The 24,026-nt window shown below is 42.8% G+C and overlaps 1 protein-coding gene across 1 annotated transcript in view; it reads left to right on the top strand.

The window, feature by feature from the left end:
• Positions 1 to 24,026, top strand: part of SPON1 (spondin 1) — a 316,619-nt gene that overhangs the window by 275,335 nt on the left and 17,258 nt on the right. The window contains exon 8 of the mRNA XM_073347696.1: positions 23,761 to 23,962. Coding sequence (XP_073203797.1) covers positions 23,761 to 23,962 — 202 coding nt within the window. The remainder of the gene's footprint in view (positions 1 to 23,760; positions 23,963 to 24,026) is intronic.

The following is a 24,026-nucleotide window of genomic DNA, read 5'->3' as shown; positions in this document are numbered from 1 at the left end:
TATCTATTGGCTGCTCAAGAGAATACTTTCTGCCTCTGGCATGGACAGTTTCTTCACTTGCCAAACACCCACCAGTGCCGTTGATGCTCCTGCCTGTTCCACAGGACTTCAGATATCCGTGGGACCTGATCGTCTCTGATGTGCTGGAGTCCCTTTTCATCTGCATCAAGCCCCGCCATAGCTCATGCCTCTTCCCCAGAGTCACGAAAATACTCTCCTTCACCCCCGGGACTGCACCATCCTTACCCAGTGATAAAGAAGATGAAGAGGAGGAGATATACTTTGTACCATCTGCATATCCAGATCATGCACAGAGACAACCCGCCACTTGTACCTGATACCTGGAACCGAACCAAGACCCTGGTATGGGCCCCCTTGGATGCAACCTCATGGACCAGTTCCTCCACATTGGCCCTGCTGTGGTCCATGGGCTATGTACAGGACACAGTTTCCCAAACCGCCCATAAAACAATAGCAGACACACCAACACTCCCCTTCATCAACCATCTTTTGACCACATGAGGCCAAGCCAGTGACAATGGAGGAACAACACAAAGAAACTGAGGAGGAGATTATACCACCACTCCACTTTTCCTCCTCGTCCCCTGATGAGACCATCATGCCACCACCTTCTACATCGAAGGATGACATCAGACTCTTTCAAGAACAGTTCCACAGGATTGTGGAGACTCTACAGATCCCTCTAGATGAAGTCAAAGAGCAACAACATAACTTGCTCGATATTGTACATGTCTCCATATGAGACCTTGTTGGACCCTGCCAAAGTAATCTGGCAGACTCCAGCATCCAGCCTGCCAACCTGTAAGCATGTGGCCAAGAAGTATTATACCCTTGCTAAGAACTTAGAAATTCTCTTTTCTCACTCTACACCTAACGCATTGGTTGTCAATGCTGTACATGAGAAGGGTTATCAACACCACTCCAGAACAACCCCCTATGACAGGGACAGGGACAAATGACTAGACCTATTCAGTCACAAGGCCTATTCTTCTGCAACAATCCAGTTCCATACAACTAATTATGAGGTTCTTATGGCTAAATGCAATTACATCAATTACTCCAAAATTCAGGAATTCTGCCAACATCTGCCTAATGGCAAAAAGAAGCAATTCCAAGCCCTCATGTCTGAAAGATACTTTCTGGCCCGCACAACATTATAAGCTTCCCTAGACTCCATGGACATGGCTGCTCACTCTATAGAAACAGCCATCATAATGAGACGAGCATCATGGCTCCACCTTTTTGGATTCCCCAAAGAGATGCAGACCACAGTCGAGGATCTACCCTTTGAGGGCTCCAAACTATTTGCTGAGTGCATGGATGAGTCACTACGTTCCCTAAAGGACTCTAGGGCGACTCTCCATTCTCTCAGCATATATACATCAGCTCCAAAGAGACGTCAGGGGAAATACCAAGCTACCCCAAGATCCCAACTGCCACCTTTCGCTCCATACCGACAGTACGATACACAACAACGGTGACAGAGACCCCCTCCAAAGGGCAGACAAACATCACCTCAGGGCACTACCTCTACCTTTGTCTAAACAATTTTAAAGGTTTGGGCGAGGCCCCGAGAAGCCTCTCCGCATTCTCGTCGCTGCAACCATCTTCAACAACCCACCAGTTTTGTGACCATCTTGGTCCTCTGTCATCATAGTGACAGATCACTTCAGATAGGACTCTCCCTTATCACTCATCCTAGACTATATGTTACGTCTTAAAAGATCTGCCCTGTCCACAAGCTCCATTCATGTGCATTTGGCCACCATCACAGCATTCCACCCAAAGATAGATGGTTATTCCATATTTACCCACTTCATCATGAAGAGATTCCTTAAGAGTCTTTTGAATCCCTACCATCACAAATAACATCCCACCCACCTTGGGATCCCAGCCTCATCTCACCAGACCACCCTCTGAGCCCATGGCAACATGGTCCTATTTTCACCTATCTATGAAAAGAGTATTTCTCATTGCCATCATGTCTGCCTGATGAGTAAGAGAAATAGGAGCCCTCATGGCATATCCTCCGTACAGTTTTTCATAAGGACAAGGTCACATTACACACGCACCCAAAATTCCTACTTCAGGTGCCCTCCTCCTTTCATTTGAACCAACCTATCCACCTTCTCTGCTTCTTCCTGAAGTCACACAGCCACCAGCAGAAAGCTATGCAACACACCATAGATGGGGGCCTTTCAGACAATTGTCAAGCTTATCCCTATCAACTGCCAAACCCTCGAAGGAAGCAGCAGTTTCCAAACTACGGCTTTCCCAGTGAATCTCACCATGCATACCCCTTTGCTATCAACTGCACAACCAAATACTTCCACCTGGAATTCGAGCACATTCCACTTTCTCTCTATTCACCTCGATTGCCTTTCTCAACAATGTACCAATCACTGACATTTCCAAAGCGGCCACCTGGGTATCCATGGACACTTATAGCCAACACTATGCTATTATTCATGACGTGGCATCTGATGTCCTTCTAGGATACACTCATTGTCCTCGCTTCCTTAGTGAACGCTACTCCAAAGCCCCAGCCTTCCACCTAGGGGCACTGCTCTACAACCATCTACAGTGAAGCACCAATAGCAACCCTACTGGAAGAAGAAGAGAGGGTTACTCACCCTGTGCAGTAACTGAAGTTCTTTGAGATGTGTGTCCCTATGGGTGCTCCACTACCTGACCTCCTCCCCTCTGCTTCAGAGCTCCAACAGAGAAGGAACTAGGGCAGTTGGACTGTGCAGTGCTATATATAGATGCTGCTCACAGCGCGAGATGCAGAGGAGCACATGTGCGGCCCAACGGACACTGCTACCAAAGATCTCCAATCCCAGGCACAGGAGGCATGACTGCACCTACAGTGAAGCACCCATAGGGGGACACATCTCAAAGAACCTCAGTTAATGCACAGGGTAAGTAACCTTCTCTTTTGTAATTCTAAATGGTGGCAGTGATGTAATAAACTACCAGTTTCCCAAAAGTCTTTTCAGAGTTCCCATATTGTCTCTGGGGATCTCCGCTTTGCGTCTGGTACGCTTCCCAGTAAGAGCCGAAACAGTCCAAAGATGCAGACTTTTTCCTTGAATCCATATTTATAGCTTCTTTTCACAGAAAACAAGCTGACAGTGCCACTACACACACTGGCTTTTCCTTTGATGACTCAGAGTGAGGAATGCATTTTGAGTTTTTGACTTCCAATCATCACACACAATGACCACTTGCTTTGAAATTAGTGCTTTGCAGTTAAAAGTTCTTCATTTGCATTTCACAAGGCTTCTTTCTCGTTTGATGGGTTATATAGTTACAAGGGTATGCACAATGTAAATGTTTGCAACTACATTATAATGGGATACAGATAAGTGAAAATAATGCAAGTAACAGTCCATTAGTTTTTGTGAAGTTTAAACACCAAATACACTCTTGTACATTTAACAATCACTTTGATCTATACTACTATACAAGTGAACTGACGTAGGGCTCTGGCATGAGCTGGCACCTACTCTGACAGCATCACAAGGGGTTCACAATGTGGCACAGTGTGTTTAGGAATTGGAATAGTTTCCAAAAGGGCTGTAGCAAATAAAATGTCCAGAAACCTTATGTCCTCAGGAAATGGGTGAGAAAGAAAATGAAAATATGCCATCTACAAGAGACTGTGGACAAAATAGTTTTGAATTGAGTTTAACAACCGTTATTCAATCCTCTTTGTTCTTTTTCCTTTCTGAAGTTCTCTGGTTATTTATTAAATTGGCTAGGCTTAAAAGTGATCTATTCTGTCCCATCAGTTTTATACCTGCAGCTACAATCTAGGAACTACTTTTCATATGATATCTCACTCGCCATATGGATAACAGTTATGGGGAAACGTGTGACAGTGTGTAACAAGTTTTTTCTGCCCTCTCTGCCTCTGTTGTCATTCTGACACAACTGCCCAAAGGGAAAGTGATAATTGGAAAAGAGGAGCAATGAGTTTAGACCTCCAAGCACTGCCTAGAGAGGCACTCAGGCTCTGATACTGGCAGAATCAACAAGACTTGACCCTCCAGCAGTTAGAAGGGCCGGAAGGAGGCAGTAGCCAATGAGGACCAATCAGGCTAGACAAGAAGGACTGCCTGTTTCTTTTAAGGGGGAGTGCTGGATGAAGCTGGGACAGGAGAGAAGCGCCTTAGTCTTAACTCAGAACACCCAGGTTCAGGCCTCACAAGCTGACTGCACCTTGTGAAAAATTGTTTATTTTTGTTTTCTAGTTAAAAGCCCAGGTGGCCAATTTTGGGCTGAATTTCAGCTAACTGTTACAGGACTAGCAAGGGGCTCACTCCACGACTCCCCTTGCTCCCAAAGAGCTGTGACAAACAGATTATACAGAAAATTAATATACTGTAATTGCTGAAACCTCCCTTGGAAGCAATGGAAAAGGCAAATTTCCATAGATTCCTCAGGCACCTTTTCTAAAAAAGACCATGTATTGATCTTCTTTTCACTGATGATCAGACTAATTAATAGGGAGCTTGCCTCCAAATTAAGTCCAGGTAAATGATCTCATTTATTATGTTCTCTGAGTAGAGAGAAAGTTTGTGCTGTTAATCAGACAAGACCAGATTCTGCCCCCCCCCACCCCTTCTTACATTGTGTAGTACCTTACTCCATGAATGGTCCCAGGAAGTGAACAGAGTGCTGTGCAGTATGAGCAAGGATATCAGAATCTGACTCTGTGAATTCCATTGAAATCAATGTGACGGCTTGCAGAGAACGGACTACCCCATGTGAGGAAGGGTGGCAGCATATGGCCCAGTGTAGTTTGTGTGTAAATATGCCAGCTGAAAAAAACTTTAGAGGGCTGCATGTCATGAAGCTCATCACAGAGGACGAAATTCACCCCTCATCATGAGGATTTAAGTGATGCATAGACCTTGTTCTGGCCCTCGGCAAAGAAATGACTTTCACAGAGAGAGGCAACGTGCGGTTTCTGCCTACTGTGCTATTTGCCCTGCTGTAGGATGTGCAGAGAGGAAAGGATCCGAAATTCCGCTGCAGTGCCTTCAAAATTGACAAAAGGGAGATCTCCAAAACTCCTGCTTGCAAACACCACATGCTCAGGGCTTTGCAGATTTTGGGGGCATAGTCAGTTGCCATGGGGAGGAGAGTAATAACACTCCTCTGAGATCCTGCAGGAATTCCTTTTGAAGTACCCCGAAGTGTCTCTCTTAGCTTTTCGTTCCTCAGAAGCAAGACAGGGTGCAGATGTAGGCAGGGAGTTAATGGAAACACAGTTCCTAAGGTGGGAGCAAGACTTGGATGACCAGAGATCCACAGGGTTTCCCTCTAGACCACAGAATATCTATGCCCTCTTCCCCAAACACAGGCCAACAAACCCTTCTTTTGTAACGGGATTCTTTACTGCTACAACTCTGTTTGCGGAGTGAAGAGGTGAGGTCATCATGGGTCTGTTATCCAAAATCTACAGAATTCTTACGGGGATATTCTTTTGGCTTTCTATTCTTCCTGGCCTGGGTACTCTGTTATAATGCCAGATATCACAAAAAGACATTTAAAATGTGCTTTGGCTGTAGTTAACAATAAGCACTGACTCTAAACAGAACCAAGGTCAACAGAAATCAGTAGGGAATACCATGCTGCCAAGGTTTTTGACCAAACTGCAGAGGACATGAAATTAACACCCACCATGTTATAAAACTAGATATGTGGGAGCATTTGAGAAGTTTCTACATAAAGGAAAATTCCTCATTTGTTAATACATAATGAAGTTGCATTACATTCTGTCTCCAATCTACATATGTATATTATATTGCATATTACATACTACGCTATGTTGGCATAGTAAGGTACTCTACCACAGTGGTTCTCAACCAGGGGTCCGGGGGTCATGAGCAGGTTTCAGGGAGTCCGCCGAGCCTGGCCGGCATTAGGCTCACTGCACCCTGGGGTCCTGAGCCCCACCACCTGCAGCTGAAGCTTAAGCAACTTAGTTTTGTGGTGCCCATTGTGGCATGGGGCCCAAGACAATTGCCCGGCTTGCTACCCCCTAATGCCAGCCCTGGCTTTTATATGCAGAAAAGCAGTTGTTGTGGCACAGCTGGGCCATAGAGTTTTATAGCATATTGGAGGGGCCTCAGAAAGAAAAAGGGTGAGAACCCCTTCAATGGTGTGAAAACAAAAGTTTGGGCACGATTCAGTGCTTCCTTATGCTGAGTTGACTTCTTTGGGGCTACTTGCAGACTGAGGTGTTATTCAGTGTAGTCGTAGCAGAATCTGTCCCTCAGTTTGTAAGGTTGTAAAAACGTTCAAAGCCTTCATTTCAGAACAGATTTCTGTCTCAGAACCTTTTTATGCTAGTGTTAATGAGATGGTCACTCACTCAATTGTATAGCCAATTCTCTCAGCTAGTTGAAGTCCAATGTTTTTGAGTGTCAGTGTTTTTATCAAGCTCTTTTGGGAGCCTGAAAGGTAGGTGACCAAGAGTTTGTGCAGCCTTCTTTTATTACCTTTACTATGAAACAAAATTTCCAAAGCCTTACTGTTGCCTCCTTTAAGTTGGGCCTGTGAGAGACAATGTTGATAACAGCTTAACATTAAATACTTTTCTTCCTCTTTATATGAGTGTCAAGTCATATTTTATTGACTCCATGTTCATCTTTTTCTAATTGTTTACTTTTGCTGAGTCTTCTGGGGGCACATCCCTGTTTAAATTATTCAGCAGGATAAACGCTCACCTGATTTGGAAACTTCTGAAGTTCTGCTTAAATGCATTCTCCAAGCAGGCTTCTCCCTCTTTCTGTGACTATGAAATGCTATCTTGATGTTCAGGTGTCAATGTCTGCTGATAAAATTCTGTGTTTTTCCTTTTGATGTTTCTTTTCTTCTACATGGCTTTCTGAACGCTTTTCCTAGTATGCTGTCTTATTTGTTCTGTCAGCTGCTGGGTTTTAGGATCAGTGTTTTACACTCGATTCCAGACCTTGTTCATTTCCTTTCTTCTCATGAAGAGGTTGGTTTTTTCCTGGTACGTGATTCCAGGATGTCATATTCTTTAAGTTTTAGGCAATAAAAATTGATTTAGTGTAGGTGCTGCTGGGAACTATAGAGCTAGCAGTTCAAGAACAGCAATATGTGAGATGTGCTTCCATTCACACAGTGGCATTCGCAAAAAGAACAGGGGGACTTGTGGCACCTTAGAGACTAACCCATTTATTTGAGCGTGAGCTTCCGTGAGCTACAGCTCCCTTCATCGGATGCATCGTGGCATTTGTGTTAGTGAAAAATCAACCACACCTCTGAATAAACACCTCTTTCAACCAGTCACTTGGGAGCTGTCCTCTTGAAGAAGCGAGCGTTTTTGAGTACAAAGATGCCTGTTTTGTTGACTAAGCCTCTAGTATAATGGTTAATTCTTTTACAGTGTCCAGTGGGCATGCAGGTTTCCTTGTCTCGTGATCAGCTGATTCCCCCACATACCGCCTACAGAAGAATGGAAGAGTGTCTATATTCTTGTATTAGCACCAAGTGATGTTTCTGTAGCTACTGCCATGCTTTTATACTGGATACCATGATTCACCAGATTTAATCTCACTCTAAATTCCATCCCAAGGGATACTGGAGGCAAACTTCTTATAAATAGTTTAGTCCAGGTACTGGATAGCTCCGGGGATACATCATGGGGTAAGGAGAACCCTTTCACCTTTAGCTTGCTGGTGTGCTGCCAAGAGACACAGAAGAAGGTATTTACTGAGGACTGCTAATGTGTGCTAACCGACTCCCAAGAAGCTGTTAGGTATTGTGAGAAGAGGCACAGTCAGCCTAGGACTTCTAGATGTACAGTCTCCTAGTAACTGCATTACTGGAAAGAAAAGGAGGACTTGTGGCACCTTAGAGACTAACCAATTTATCTGAGCATGAGCTTTTGTGCGCTACAGCTCACTTCATCGGATGCATTCAGTGGATGAAGTGAGCTGTAGCTCATGAAAGCTCATGCTCAAATAAATTGGTTAGTCTCTAAGGTGCCACAAGTACTCCTTTTCTTTTTGCGAATACAGACTAACACGGCTGCTACTCTGAAACCTGCATTACTAGAGTTGACACTTTGATTTATTTAGCTCTACTCAAGTTCTTTTCCTAGAGGCTATCTAAGCAGTTACTTCAGTATTGTGTTTCAGTCTGTGCTGTAATAGGGACTTGTAAGTTGCCATTGGGAGCTCACATTAAAGTATCTTATCTGTGTTGCTGAGGTAGTTCTTTTTGGTGAATTGTCTGACATGATGCACATAATTTCCTAGTTGTGTAAAACCAAGACAGTCCATGAGCCCTTCATGCTTAGAATCAGTTTGATAATACTGTCATTACATCCTGTAACTACCATGTTAAAAAGTTATATTGTAAACACTGTAAAAATTTTTTCAAAAATGTGTCAGAGAAGGGAGAAAACACACCAAACCCACAGGAACACATTGAAATATCCACCCTGGGGACTTGGGGAAATTTTTCTGAGTAGCAAAAAATTCCCTCTGCCAATGAAGGCAAGCCAGGACACGACGCACACCATGAGGATTTCACCTCATCACTTGGAGTGCAAGTGACAGGGACTCCCACACAGAGGGTGAGGGGCAGGGGTATGGGGCCCCTTACTCCCCATTCAGGGGTGGCAGCAGAGGCCCTTTTGCCTCTGGATCAGCGGGGGGGGGGCATGGGGGCAGCAGGGCTGGCTCCCAGTACTCACAGCCTGACTGCTGGCATATCCGAGCTGTGGAGAGAAAAGGCTTGGCTCACTGTACTCTTCTGCTCCTGACACCCCCACAGGCCGCTGCTGAGGTGGTGTTGATTAAGCATCCCAAAATAATGGGTCTTGGAGTTAATGACCCGTAGAAATGCGTGGTGCAGTTCATATCTCAGAGCTATTATTTCAGGCTGTCCGCACACTCAGGTGGATATCTCTGCATCAGTCACACCCAAATCATGCTTTTAAGTTTTTCTTCATATCCGTGAGGGCTCAGAATTTACCATTTGTTTAAATTAAATCTCAGATTCCGATGTAATGGTGTGATTCTAGGAGCTGGGCCCTAGGAACTGGTCTATAATGCTGATGCCTTAATCCAGCCCTGTCAATAACCCTAGAGAGGGAGCAGCGCCAGCTATTACAAAACTGCCAAATACCCCTTTTAGCTGATTACATTCCATAGACTCCATTACATTGGTTTTCCCCAGATAAACCAATAGTATTTGACTCTGCCACCTGAGCTGGAAGTCCTTTCCAATATAATAACAACTATCATAACAAACTTACACGTCTCTTTCTCCCCTTCCCATTCTCCCACTTACTCACACTGGCATCATTCTTTAGCCACAACCAAAATGGAGGCTGTGACAATTATCAAGGACCCATAGTCACCTCAACATCACTAAAGTTCTTTAAGACTCAAGTTTCTCTCCATTACTGCAGCAAAAGCACCTGCCACGCTTTTGACTTTGCTCATAATGCTTAGATGAAAGGTAATATTATTTTAGATTCTCAAGTCCCTGAGGCGGGGGATGTATCACCATCTGTGTTTGGTACATCTTTGAGCACACTGTCCGCATTCAATAAATAACAAGACTGTATGCGAAAACTATTAACGTTATTAGCTTCACCTTTTTATTGTGTTTGCGGTCAGCAAATTCGTACCCCCTCAGTCCCAAAGACTTCAGTTCCCTACTCATCCTCCTGTTTCCTTCATATTCTAATAGAGTAATAAAACAAGAACCACCATCAAAAATATACTTTTGGTGTAGCAGGTTTTGTCCTGTATAATATTGTTTTCAATATTTCTGCCCAGTATTCAGGATTCCTCCACACTCAGAATCATTTCTCCTCACCAAGCTCTCAGTAGTATCCCTGTAAATGCTAGTACACATAGGAGTAAATGCGATTTTCCATTGGATTGTCAGTGCCTGCCCCATTTCCCTACTTCAGTGATGTAAGTAACAGTAGTTTTATCACCTATTGCAAACCTCACAAAGTAAAAACACTTTTGTGTTGCTTTTAACCGTTTTTGGAAACTGAAGAAAAACAGTGTTCACTGGTCTTGCCCTGCATGGGAAACCTACTGCACAACTCCAATAGCCAGTGGTGGGCCAAATCACAGTGAGAGCTGAAAAAACAGACTGGAGAGGGTGAATAAGAAAATTAGAATGCAGGGCAATATCTGTTTCTTTCCTTCATGCAGCATTATGTGACAGGAATTGACAGCAGTAGCAGTGAGATTCAACCCCACTGTGGAAAAATACTGTGTCTGCTGAAAACTACAGATGGGGGAAATCCCAGACGTAGCTTTAGAATCAAAGTTGTCACCTAGCTTTATCAGGGAGCGGGGAGGTTGGACTTGCTTTGCAATTTGTTCTTTCTCTGTATACGTGTCTCACGGAAAGTGAGACTCAGTTTTGAACCTTTGACTTCGTGGGCACTACAAAACAGGATCCAAGTTTCACTGGAGGAAACTTTTTTGAAATTACTTTTTTTTTCTTAGGTGGGGTAATGGAAGAGTAATATTTGCTTTTTACTGAGAGAAAGGTTAACATCAATGTGGAAAGAAAATTCTGTTCCCCTTGTAACCCTTCTGCCAGATGGTGCTGGAAGTAACAAGGACTGGATTAGGTATCCATTCTAAGGATTCCTCTTATCATTACAAAAAAGAACTGAGCCCCCCCACCAAGACTTGAGCCCCAACCCAGAAATCCAGAAAAATTAAACATTACCCCTATGCACCTCTAAGAGGCAATACTTCCCCACTCAAAAGCACTGAGTCTGTGTATAACAAAAGAAAACTTTTAATAAAAGGGAGTGGGAATTCTGCATTAACTTGGAGAAACACCACAACAATGATTCAAAAGGCGGCAAACCATAAGTAAACACTTGCCCCACAGTATCTTGGACAGTAATCCTTTGTCTCACTTTCCCACCTTGCATGGTGAAACAGCAACAGATGACCCTGAAGGGGAACTCAAGCAATTACTCTGCTGCTCCTGCTGTCAGGGGTTCTCTGCCATCACTTGTAACTTGCTACTGCCTTTGCTTCTGTCACCTTCACTGTTGTTCATCAACTTCTCTGCTGCCTCTGCCTCTAACAGTGATGCCATGTTCTGAGGTTCCACTACTTAGCCCAATTCTTAGTGTTTTCACCTCTTAGTGATTTCATCGAGTAATGGGGAACCTCACTTCAGCTGCATTCTCTGCATTGTGACACTGTCCCCATGTGTTTCCTCCCCCCTCCCCCCCCCATGTGTTCATCAGTGGTTTCAGCTCTAATCACTGAGCAGAACCAAGGACACTGAACTGGGTCTGACCAGCGCAGGAGGGTCCAATTGTATATAGAACTCTTTCAACAGCATCCATGGTAAGAACACCTGTCCCTACGCCCCCTCTGACTTTCACTTGGATGTTGCATTACTACCCCTGACTTAGCAAGTAAATTTTCATTTAGAAACAAGAGTACTTGTGGCACCTTAGAGACTAACAAATTTATTAGAGCGTAAGCTTTCGTGGGCTACAGCGCACTTCATCGGATGCATACAGTGGAACATATAGTAAGAATATATATATATATACACAGACAGATAAGTTGGAAGTTGCCATACAAACTGTGAGAGGCTAATTAGTTAAGGTGAGCTATTATCAGCAGGAGAAAAAAACTTTTGTAGTGATAATCAAGATGGCCCATTTAGACAGTTGACAAGAAGGTGTGAGGATACAAGTAAAGGATACAGACTAACACGGCTGCTAGTCTGAAACTTTTCATTTAGGGTGACCCCCTTAAAGGCATACAATAAGGATAACATTTCATTACTCCTACATTCAAGTCTAAAGTGAATTTTAATCCCAAACAGCAAAAATTGGTCACCTAGGCAAAGTACATGTGTTTATGCAAATATAGCGTGCTCCTTTTCCTTCAGCACATCAATAGATGGCAGGGGAGAGCTCATTTACATCCTGGATTACACCATTTTGGTTCCATCTGCTTCATTTAGAACACATAATTAACAGAGATTGTTTAATGTTAAAACTATGGTAGATTCTTACTGTGAAATGATCCATTTACATTATATTACTGGATGTGATAAGATCTTCTTTCAATGATGTCATCATCCGTTGAAGAATAACACTACCAGACCCAAGAAGTGCAAGGATAAGAGTTTAGAAATGTGTGAAGTGAATAATTGTGTTGGCTTTTCACTTCGAGACATGGAGGCACATCTGACTACATTCATAAGTGAAGTGAAATAAAGTAAATTTAAGGTGGCCATCGGGAAAATCTTCTAAATGATGAGATCTTTTGAAAGGTGGAACAACCATCTAAGAGAAGTAATGGAATCCTAAAGCACTAGAAAGCAGACAGCAGTCCTACCGTTGCTCCCATATGAACAACTGAGTTACCTTGTAGATCTGTTCCAGCTAACATTTGTTTTTTTCCAACTTGTGTGCTTTAATGCACTAAATAATTAGCACTATAACAAGAAAATGCTTCAGGCCAGGATTCAGATGTTTTGGCAATGCTGTGGAGGGGAAGGATTTGGTTTCTAGTCAGTATTACAAAATCTTTATTTCTGTGGTCAGTAGAAAGTTTTAAAACTTTCCACTTTAAAAACATGAGACATTACCCCCACTTACACATAGACAGTGATCATTACCCATGTCTTAGAGTAACCCACCTCCCCTTCTGAATGACAGTTGCCCTAGAAATAGTGTACAAATGTCGAATGCTTTGGCAACATTATTGAAATGTGGTCCAAATTTGCAATGAATATTCTACTACCAGTTATAACAAAATTAGCAGTAGGGAGGAACAAGCTCCACAAATAATTTGTCTGATAATGTACTTAAAATAATCTTTTAATTCTGCATCTCAGATGATAAACTTTTAAAATGTCCAAGCTAATGTGTTATCAAAGGGATGCCTTTAGCCAGAAAGTTCAGATCAGGATATGTTGTGTCCCAGTGTCTAGTGTTCATATCTAGGGGTTTGGCTTGAGCCATTGATAATGGGGCTTGTCATGAAATTTGTATCTGGATCAAAACTTTCCAAAAGTGCAAGTGTTTTGGTTTGGGATCATTTCTAGTTCTCATGTGCCATATTTATTCAAGGGCATTTTCTGTACTTCTACCAGTGCATACCCTTATGTTACAGGATCTCAGACTAGGTGCATTGTCTTTCATTGCGAACTGGCTTTAAAGTGTATGAATCTCCTTGAGTAAGTTCCTCCAGCCAAATGCTCAGCCATGTCCCGTAGTCTCTGCAGGGAGCTATGTTCTGTACGCTTGGGACAGAGTAGTCACTGCAATAATTTGTGGGTGTGGTTTTGTGTACAACATTCACATTAATGCAATATATCAATGTGCTAATTACATGATAATTTCTAGAATTAAATCAAAAGGACAGCCAAACTAATCTGACAGCAAGAGTGGACAGAGAAAGTATTTCTTTGTTATAGGGCTAAATTGTTCTATGGATAACAGTAATTTACAGTGATTTACTCAATGCAATGCAACAAATCAGTGGCACAGCCAGGATTAAAACCTAGGACTTCCCTCACCATCAGACTGTTCAGAAAATAACTATCAGCTATAACATGACCTATCCTGGTAGCTTGCTTAGTCATGTCTTATATTCTCATACACAGTGTGGGCCAGATTCTGCTCTGGTTTACGTTCTGGGCAGATACGTTGTGGTAACTGACATTGGACTATGCAGTAGAGCTGGAAGAATAAGTGATTTTTCAGTTTGGTAGCCAAACGGGGGAAAAAATTATTTAGGGCTTAACAAAACATTTTGTTTGACCCCAAACAAGTTTGTTTTGGTTTGAGAAGTGTTTTTTACCCTTTGTTTGTTTGTTTAGTTGAATTTAGCTACATTTCAAAAGGATTGGTTTCAAAACAAAAAGTCAAAACTTTTTAACTTTTTTGGAAATTGTTTTTGCCAGAAAAAAATGGAAAACAAAATTTGCTGAATTTGACGTGAATTCACTAACAGTTTCAGGCAACCCAAAATTGCATTTTTTTGTGAAAAAGCTATTTGTCCAAAACCAAAATTTGCCTAGCTCTAATATGGAGAACTTACATCCTGTGCAATTAAGTACAAGAATGTCAGGGAAGGATTTAGCACCACACTCTGTGTATAAAAGCAAATAATAAATGATCAACCTTACATGATATTGTACAATGGAATTTATCAGCTGTTTTCTGAAAAGTGTGGTGGTAAAAGGCACCAACCTCTTTGCCTATAAAATGGGCATAATAGCTACTTACCTACTACTACTTTGATTCGTGGCCATTCTCTCAACAGTGATAGTGGGACAAATGAAGTCTGTCCACCACTTTCCGTCTTGTACCAGCTTTCTGGCTTTTTAAACTTGAAACCTTTTTGTTCTGTGTCATTCTTCACTGTGTCTATCCAACACCTCTTCAGTTTTCCTCTATTACTAGATCCTTATGGTCTAGTATGTATCGCCAGGTATGGCATCCTTCCCAAGTCCATTCTTGGCATATCCAAACCATCATAGTCATCTTTCTTGAATCTTCTGTATTAGCATTATTTCGTGCCCTAGCCATTTTCTTATTGTAACACCACAAACCCCAGTCGTCGGTGGGCAGAATCGAACCTGGGGCCCTCTGGAGTTTAGTGCATAAGCCTCTACCGCATGAGCTAAAAGCCATTAATCTCTAAGTGGTCTCTGTGCCACTAGATGGGACAGACCACCACATCAGGTGGTGTGTGGGTTACATTATCACTTCTTTTTTTATTTTCTGCAGTCTTGAAACAATCAGTATGCCCCTCAGCCAGTTCATGTCTGCAGTTGAAATCTTTTGTTCATTGTGTTTCCTCATATTCCAGCATTCCAGCCTGTTCAAAAGTGTAGGCATGACAGTTGTCTCATCTAAACTGATTTTTTTTTCTTTTTATCTCAGTGTCATTAGCCTTCCAGATCTTGCAGAGTTTTCCACACACAGTAGCAGCTAGCTAGATTCTTCATTTTATGTCATCTTCACAATTCCTGTTCTTTGATACTAATCCTCCAAGGTATACGCCATCGCCCAGGGAGCTAAGGCATAATTAATGTTTGCAAAGGGCTTTGAAGATGAAGTGCCAAATATTATTATTAAACAATATTATACAGTATGTGTGAAATAACAGAAATCTGTACGAAAAGAGCAAATATCTTACTAGCAAAGTGTTCACAAAGACTTATAAACAGGTTCAATATTGATTTAGTTAGTCTCAAATGTGCAGTTGATTGACTTTATATTATTTTGAGAACATGATTAATATTTACTTTTCTAACAGTGGATTCAAACAAAGATCCAACTCTACTGCCATGAACTTATAACAGGGAATAGCAATTTACAAAAGGTTTCCATCAAAATGTGTCTGAAATATCCTTTGTTGTGGATTTCTAATCATCTGTCTTCAACCACTAGGACAGAGTCTACTTCTCATTGTTGTCTGAGTCTGAAGGGCATGTGTGTGAATGCCTCCATCAGGACCTGAAATGAAAGAAAGCCAAAGACAAGATGACAAGTTTCATATTGTGACTGTGCACAAAATGGCCATATATTCATTATTTATACTGTATAGTGCTTGCCTTTAAAACTGATTAATTTTGCCCTAGATAAACGCAGTAGATAAGGTTACCTCAATTATCACAGTATTCACCATAATTCTGATAGGGAAAATTGAGGTGTTTCTGATACGCAGATAACAGTCATTAGTTATCCATGGCAATTGGCAGGTTGTTTAGGAGTGATTGCTCCTGTACGACTTACAGGTATGTTTTATCAGAAATATTTCATTCAGACCAGATTGTGATACATTTCCTCACATTGACTTGTCTTTTAAGGTACTATTCGATCTAGAGTGGTACCTAACAAGAGTCAGGTCATATGAATCCACCCCTTAATAAAGCACTCAGATATTTCACCAAACAGTTGGAAAGTTTTCTATTTGGGGTCTATAAGAAAATCCAATAAACACTTTATACCATAAAGCATATGAACAGCATAGGAATAGCTCTATGCGCTCAGGACTAAGAACAACCAAAACCAAACACATTACTGTTAATTTTCTTGAGGTAAAGAAACTTTGGAGCCCTCTTCTTATGTTAGGCCACCTCTATCTGTTATTGGGTTCTCAAATGGGGAACTGGGCACCCTAACGTGGGCAATCAAGTTTGAAACTTGAGTTCTGAACCATATATACTTAAGGAAAAGTAATAGAGAAAAATGTATTTGGTCTGTTACGATTCTTAATGTACTAGGAGTTCTAGGAGCCACGGTAAAATTTAGGAGAAATATGCAAATTAGTCACTACATTTTTTTCAGTGATAAGAGCACCAATGGAAAAAGTAAACTTCCACTGACTGGGGAAGAAATGCAATGACCCAGAAAAGGCAGGCAGAAGAAGAGTAGCAAGAATTAGAGCAAAAATATCTTGTAATCTTCAAATGCCCATCAAACAGAGATTGCTTTGGTATAGGAGTGAAAGAAAATGAAGAGTCTGCCTTGGTCTCAAGCATGTAACAAAAGTAATCCCCTCTGCTGATGTCAGAAAGTTTTCACTGACTAGAATTGCCAGATTTGAGTCATAGTAATGAGCAAGAAAAAAATTAATCACGTGATTAATTGCACTATTAATCGCACTGTTAAACAATAATATAATACCATTTATTTAAATATTTTTGGGTGTTTTCTACATTTTCAAATATATTAATTTCAATTACAACACAATACAAAGTGTACAGTGCTCACTTTATATTTATTTTTATTACAAATATTTGCACTGTAAAAAACAAAAGAAATAGTACATTTCAATTACAAGTACTAATACAAGTACTGCAGTGCAATCACTTTATAATGAAAGTTGAACTTACAAATGTAGAAATATGTACAAAAAATAACTGCGTTCAAAAATAAAAATGTAAAACTTTAGAACCTACAAGTCCACTCAGTCCTACTTCAGCCAATCGCTCAGACAAACAAGTTTGGTTACAATTTTCAGGAGATAATGCTGCCCATGTCTTGTTTACAATGTTACCTGAAAGTGAGAACAGGCATTTGCATGGCACTGTTGCAGCTGGCTTCACAACATATTTACGTGCCAGATGCACCAAAGATTCATATGTCTCTTCATGCTTCAACCACCATTCCAGAAGACATGCATTCATGCCCATGATGGGTTCTGCTCGATAACGATCCAAAGCAGAGCAGACCCACGCATGTTCATTTTCATCATCTGAGTCAGATGCCACCTGCAGCAGGTTGATTTTCTTTTTTGGTGGTTCGGGTTCTGTAGTTTCCACATCGGAGTGTTGCTCTTTTAAGACATCTGAAAACATTCTCTATACCTCCTCCCTCTCAGATTTTGGAAGGCACTTCAGATTCTTAAACCTTGGGTCGAGTGCTGTACCTATCCTTATAAATCTCACATTGTTACCCTTTGTGTTTTGTCAAATCTGCTGTGAAAGTGTTCTTAAAATGAACATGTGCTGGGTCATCATCCGAGACTGCTATAACATGAAATATATGGCAGAATGCAGGTAAAACAGAACAGGAGCCATACAGTTCTCCCCCTAAGAAGTTCAGTCACAAATTTAATTAACGCATTAGTTTTTTAATGAGCATCATCAGGATGGAAGCATGTCCTCTGGAATGGTGGCTGAAGCATGAAGGGACATATGAATGTTTTGCATATCTGGCATATAAATACCTTGCAATGTCAGCTACAAAAGTGCCATGCGAACATCTTTTCTCACTTTCAGGTGACATTGTAAATAAGAAGCAGTCAGCAGTATCTCCTGTAAATGTAAACAAACTTGTTTGTCTTAGGGTATGACTACACTACGAAATTAGGTCGAATTTATAGAAGTCGGTTTTGTAAAAAGCGGTTTTATACAGTTGATTGTGTGTGTCCCCACACAAGTGCTCTAAGTGCATGTAGTCGGCGGAGTGTGTACCGAGGCAACCATCAACTTCTGGAGCATTGCACTGTGGGTGGCTATCTCACAGTTCCCGCAATCTCCGCTGCTCATCTGAATTCTGGGTAGAAATCCCAGTCCCTGATGGGGCTAAAATATTGTGGCGGGTGGTTCTGGGTACATATCGTCAGGCCCCCGTTCCCTCCCTCCCTCCATGAAAGCAAGGGCAGACAATCGTTTTGCGCCTTTTTTCTTGAGTTACCTGTGCAGACGCCATACCACGGCAAGCATGGAGCCCGCTCAGCTAACTGTCTCTGTATGTCTCCTGGGTGCTGGCAGACGAGGTACTGCATTGCTACACAGCAGCACTTTATTGCCTTTTGGCAGCAGACAGTGCCGTATGACTGGTAGCCGTCATCAACGTAGTCCTGGGTGCTCTTTTAACTGGTAGCCGTCATCAACGTAGTCCTGGGCAAACATGGGAGTGACTCAGCCAGGTCATTTCCCTTGTTTTGTCTCGTGGCAATTGAGTCCTACCGGCAGTGCACTGTCCTTTAACCTGCAGCTAGCAGAAGATGATGGCTAGTCGTCATAGTGCACCGTCTTCTGCCGAGCACCCAGGAGACGATGATGGCTAGCGGTTGTACTGCATGGTCTGCTGCCAGCAAGATGTATAAAGATAGATGAAGTGGCTCAAAACAAGAAATAGACCAGATTTGTTTTGTATTCATTTTCTCCTCCCTCCCTTCTTCCCTCTGTGAAATCAATGGCCTGCCAAACCCAGTTTTGAGTTCTATCCTTGAGGTTTTGAGTTCCATCCTTGAGAGGGCCATTCAGTTTCTCACGAAGCCACCCCGTTTGTTGATTTTAATTCCCTGTAAGCCAACCCTGTAAGCCATCTCGTCAGGGCAACGTCAGACAATCATTCCACGCCTTTTTTCTGTGCAGACGCCACACCACGGCAAGCATGGAGCCCGCTCAGATCACTTTGGCAATTAGGAGCACATTAAACACCACATGCATTATCCAGCAGTATATGCAGCACCAGAACCTGGTAAAGCGATACCGGGCGAGTAGGCGATGTCAGCGTGGTGACATGAGTGATGAGGACATGGATACAGACTTCTCTCAAAGCAGGGGCCCTGGCAATGTGGGCATCATGGTGCTAATGGGCCAGGTTCATGCAGTGGAACGCCAATTCTGGGCTCGGGAAACAAGCACAGACTGGTGGCACCGCATAGTGTTGTGCGTCTGGGACGATTCCCAGTAGTTGTGAAACTTTCGCATGCGTAAGGGCACTTTCATGGAACTTTGTGACTTGCTTTCCCCTGCCCTGAGGCGCAAGAATAGCAAGATGAGAGCAACCCTCACAGTTGAGAAGCGAGTGGCAATAGCCCTGTGGAAACGTGCAACGCCAGACAGCTACCGGTCAGTTAGGAATCAATTTGGAGTGGGCAAATCTACTGTAGGGGCTGCTGTGATGCAAGTAGCCAACGCAATCAAAGATCTGCTGATATCAAGGGTAGTGACCCTGGGAAATGTGCAGGTCATAGTGGATGGCTTTGCTGCAATGGGATTCCCTAACTGTGGTGGGGCCATAGACGGAACCCATGTTCCTATCTTGGCACCGGAGCACCAAGCCAGCGAGTACATAAACCGCAAGGGGTACTTTTCGATAGTGCTAGAAGCACTGGTGGATCACAAGGGACGTTTCACCAACATCAACGTGGGATGACCGGGAAAGGTACATGACGCTCGCATCTTCAGGAACTCTGGTCTGTTTCAAAAGCTGCAAGAAGGGACTTTATTCCCAGACCAGAAAATTACCACTGGGGACGTTGAAATGCCTATAGTTATCCTTGGGGACCCAGCCTACCCCTTAATGCCATGGCTCATGAAGCCATACACAGGCAGCCTGGACAGTAGTCAGGAGCTGTTCAAGTACAGACTGAGCAAGTGCAGAATGGTGGTAGAATGTGCATTTGCACGTTTAAAAGCACGCTGGCGCAGTTTACTGACTCGGTTAGACCTCAGTGAAACCAATATTCCCGCTGTTATTACTGCTTGCTGTGCTGTGCCACAATCTCCGTGAGAGTAAGGGGGAGATGTTTATGGCGGGGTGGGAGGTTGAGTCAAATCGCCTGGCTGCTGTGCTGGTTTTGCACAGTTTCGCACAGCCAGACACCAGGGCAGTTAGAAGAGCACAGGAGGGTGCGGTGCGCATCAGAGAAGCTTTGAAAACCAGTTTCATGACTGGCCAGGCTACGGTGTCAAAGTTCTGTTTATTTCTCCATGATGAAACCCACCGCCCCTTGGTTCACTCTACTTCCCTGTAAGCTAACCACCCTCCCCTCCTCCCTTCGATCACCGCTTGCAGAGGCAATAAAGTCATTGTTGCTTCATATTCATGCATTCTTTATTCATTCATCACACAAACAGGGGGATAACTACCAAGGTAGCCCAGGAGGGGTGGTGGAGGAGGGAAGGACAAGGCCACACAGCACTTTAAAAGTTTAAAACTTTAAAACTTATTGAATGCCAGCCTTCTGTTGCTTGGGCAGTCCTCTGGGTGGAGTGGCTGGGTGACCGGAGGCCCCCCCACCGCGTTCTTGGGTGTCTGGGTGAGGAGGCTATGGAACTTGGAGAGGAGGGTGGTTGGTTACACAGGGGCTGTAGCAGCAGTCTGTGCTCCTGCTGCCTTTCCTGCAGCTCAGTTATGTGCTGGAGCATATTGGTTTGATCCTCCAGCAGCCTCAGCATTGAATCCTGCCTCCTCTCATCACGCTGCCGCCACATTTGAGCTTCAGCCCTCTCTTCAGCCCTCCACTTACTCTCTTCAGCCCGCCACCTCTCCTCCCGATCATATTGTGCTTTCCTGCACTCTGACATTGTCTGCCTCCACGCAGTCATCTGTGCTATGTCAGTGTGGGAGGACACCATGAGCTCAGAGAACATTTCATCACGAGTGCGTTTTTTTCACCTTCTAATCTTCACTAGCCTCTGGGAAGGAGAAGATCCTGTGATCATTGAAACACATGCAGCTGGTGGAGGAAAAAAAAAAGAGGCAGTGGTATTTAAAAAGACACATTTTCTAGAACAATGGCTACACTCTTTCACGGTAAACCTTGCTGTTAACATTACATACACAGCACATGTGCTTTCGTTCCAAGGTCGCATTTTGCCGCCCCTCATCCCCCGCCCCCGGCTAACAGCGGGGAACATTTCTGTTCAGCCACAGGCAAACAGCCCAGCAGGAACGGGCACCTCTGCATGTCCCCTTAAGAAAAGCACCCTATTTCAACCAGGTGACCATGAATGATATCACTCTCCTGAGGATAACACAGAGAGATAAAAAACGGATGTTGTTTGAATGCCAGCAAACATACACTGCAATGCTTTGTTCTACAATGATTCCCGAGTACGTGCTACTGGCCTGGTGTGGTAAAGTGTCCTACCATCGTGGACGGAATAAGGCTGCCCTCCCCAGAAACCTTTTGCAAAGGCTTTGGGAGTACATCCAGGAGAGCCGCAAATGCCAGGGCAAATTAATCATTAAACATGCTTGCTTTTAAACCATGTATACTATTTTAAAAGGTACACTCACCAGAGGTCCCTTTTTTCCCATGGCGGGTCCGGGAGGCAGTCTTGGGTGGGTCCGGGGGGGACTGCCTCCAGGTCCAGGGTGAGAAACAGTTCCTGGCTGTCGGGAAAACCGGTTTCTCCGCTTGCTTGTTGTGAGCTAACTACAACTTCATCATCATCATCTTCCTCGTCCCAAAAACCTGCCTCTGTGTTGCCTCCATCTCCATTGAAGGAGTCAAACAACACGGCTGGGGTAGTGGTGGCTGAACCCCCTAAAATGGCATGCAGCTCATCATAGAAGCAGCATGTTTGGGGCTCTGACCCGGAGCGGCCGTTTGCCTCTCTGGTTTTCTGGTAGGCTTGTCTCAGCTCCTTAAGTTTCACATGGCATTGCTTCGGGTCCCTGTTATAGCCTCTGTCCTTCATGCCCTTGAGATTTTGACAAATGTTTTGGCATTTCGAAAACTGGAACGGAGTTCTGATAGCATGGATTCCTCTCCCCATACAGCGATCAGATCCCGTACCTCCCATTCGGTCCATGCTGGAGCTCTTTTGCGATTCTGGGACTCCATCATGGTCACCTCTGCTGATGAGCTCTGGCCGCCGTGGCAAGCTGCAGGTGACCATGCAAATAGGAAATTGAAATTCAAAAGTTCGTGAGCCTTTTCCTGTCTACCTGGCCAGTGCATCTGAGTTGAGAGTGCTGTCCAGAGCAGTCCCAATAGAGCACTCTGGGATAGCTCCCGGAGGCCAATACCGTCTAATTGCATCCAAATTCAAACCTGGCAAGGCCAATTTGAGCGCTCATCCACTTGTCAGAGGTGGATTAAGGAAATCAATTTTAAGAGCCCTTTAAGTCAAAAAAAAAAGGGCTTCATTGTGTGGACGGGTGCATGTTTACATCGATTTAATGCTGCTAAATTCGTCCTAAACTCCTAGTGTAGACCAGGGCTTAGCAATTGGCTGAACAAGAAGTAGAACTGAGTGGACTTGTAGGCTTTAAAGTTTTACACTGTTTTGTTTCTGAGTTCAGTTATGTTACAAAAAAATCTACATTTGTAAGTTACACTTTCACAGTAAAGAGATTACACTACAGTACTTGTATGAGGTGCATTGAAAGATACTATTTATTTTTCTGATGTTTACAGTGCAAATATTTGTAATAAAAAAAATATAAAATGAGCACTGTACACTTTGTATTCCATGCTGTAATTGAAATCAATATATTTGAAAATGTAGAAAAACATCCAAAAATATTTAATACATTTCAACTGGTATTCTATTGTTTAACAGTGTGATTAATCGTGATTAATTTTTTTGAGTTAATTGTGTGAGCTAACTGTGATTAATTGACAGCCCTAATTATATGTAAAGTAACCTAGCAGTTGCTGTTCATAGGAAAGATGAGAAAATGAGTTAATATTCTAGTGTTTTACATGTGAATGGAGATTTTGGCTCAGATTTGGTTTTAGTTTCCAGTTGAATAGGAATTTGATAGTTATTGGTCTACAGCACAAAGCACCACATAATTAACAGTCTCTCCTTGAGAGAATCTTTGGCAAGTATTGGACAAGTAGGGGTGCTTGCACATCATCACTGATGTATATTAGCAGAAACTTGCACAATGCCTGGCTGCATTATTCTCTTGGTCTAGCCAGTGCTGTTAATCACTCACATGAGCACGAAAATCTAACTAATGATTATTTTTTTAAGTTGCAAATTCTAGACACTTTTTAAATTGAAGCTACAATGCATTGCTGATTAAAAATATCCTGACAGTCAAAAATGAATATTACTTCATGGTACTTCCTACTATGTTGCTTGAAGTTTTTAATTTGTTATGGTATATGAGAACATATTGACAAGGCTTTTTTGTTACATGACTATGAAGTAAGGACACTTGCCACAACTCTTAATTCCAAGCCACTGAGACACAATAAACCATAAACATGCTTGAATGAAGTAAGAGCCATTTCATTATATAATACACAAAGGCTGTCTCACTGCTGAAAAGGATACAGTTTATGAGAGTTGGGTTGTGCCTTCACCCTATCACATCTCTCTGTTTATCTCTAGATTTCAAATACATGTTGTGTCTGAGCTGACTAATTTTTTCTCCATTTAAACAAATCTCATTGCTGCTCAAATAGCAAACTTTACTTGAGCGGTTAACTTTATCTTCCTGTTTCTTATTTGCAGGAGAGCTGCTCCCTCTGCTGAATTTTCTGTGGACAGGACTCGTCACCTGATGTCTTTCCTTACCATGCTAGGCCCCAGTCCTGATTGGAATGTAGGCCTGTCAGCCGAAGACCTCTGTACCAAGGATTGTGGCTGGGTTCAGAAAGTTGTTCAGGATCTGATACCCTGGGATGCTGGTACCGACAGTGGGGTTACCTATGAGGTAGTTGTAATACTTGTAATGGCTTTAAAACATAAGCTCTACCTTAATTAACATAGCTGTTAAG

The sequence above is a fragment of the Lepidochelys kempii genome, chromosome 6, assembly GCF_965140285.1.
Source record: "Lepidochelys kempii isolate rLepKem1 chromosome 6, rLepKem1.hap1, whole genome shotgun sequence".
Classification (NCBI taxonomy): Eukaryota; Metazoa; Chordata; order Testudines; family Cheloniidae; genus Lepidochelys; species Lepidochelys kempii.
Note: the sequence above shows the minus strand (reverse complement) of the source record. Positions and strands in the feature narration are given on the sequence as shown.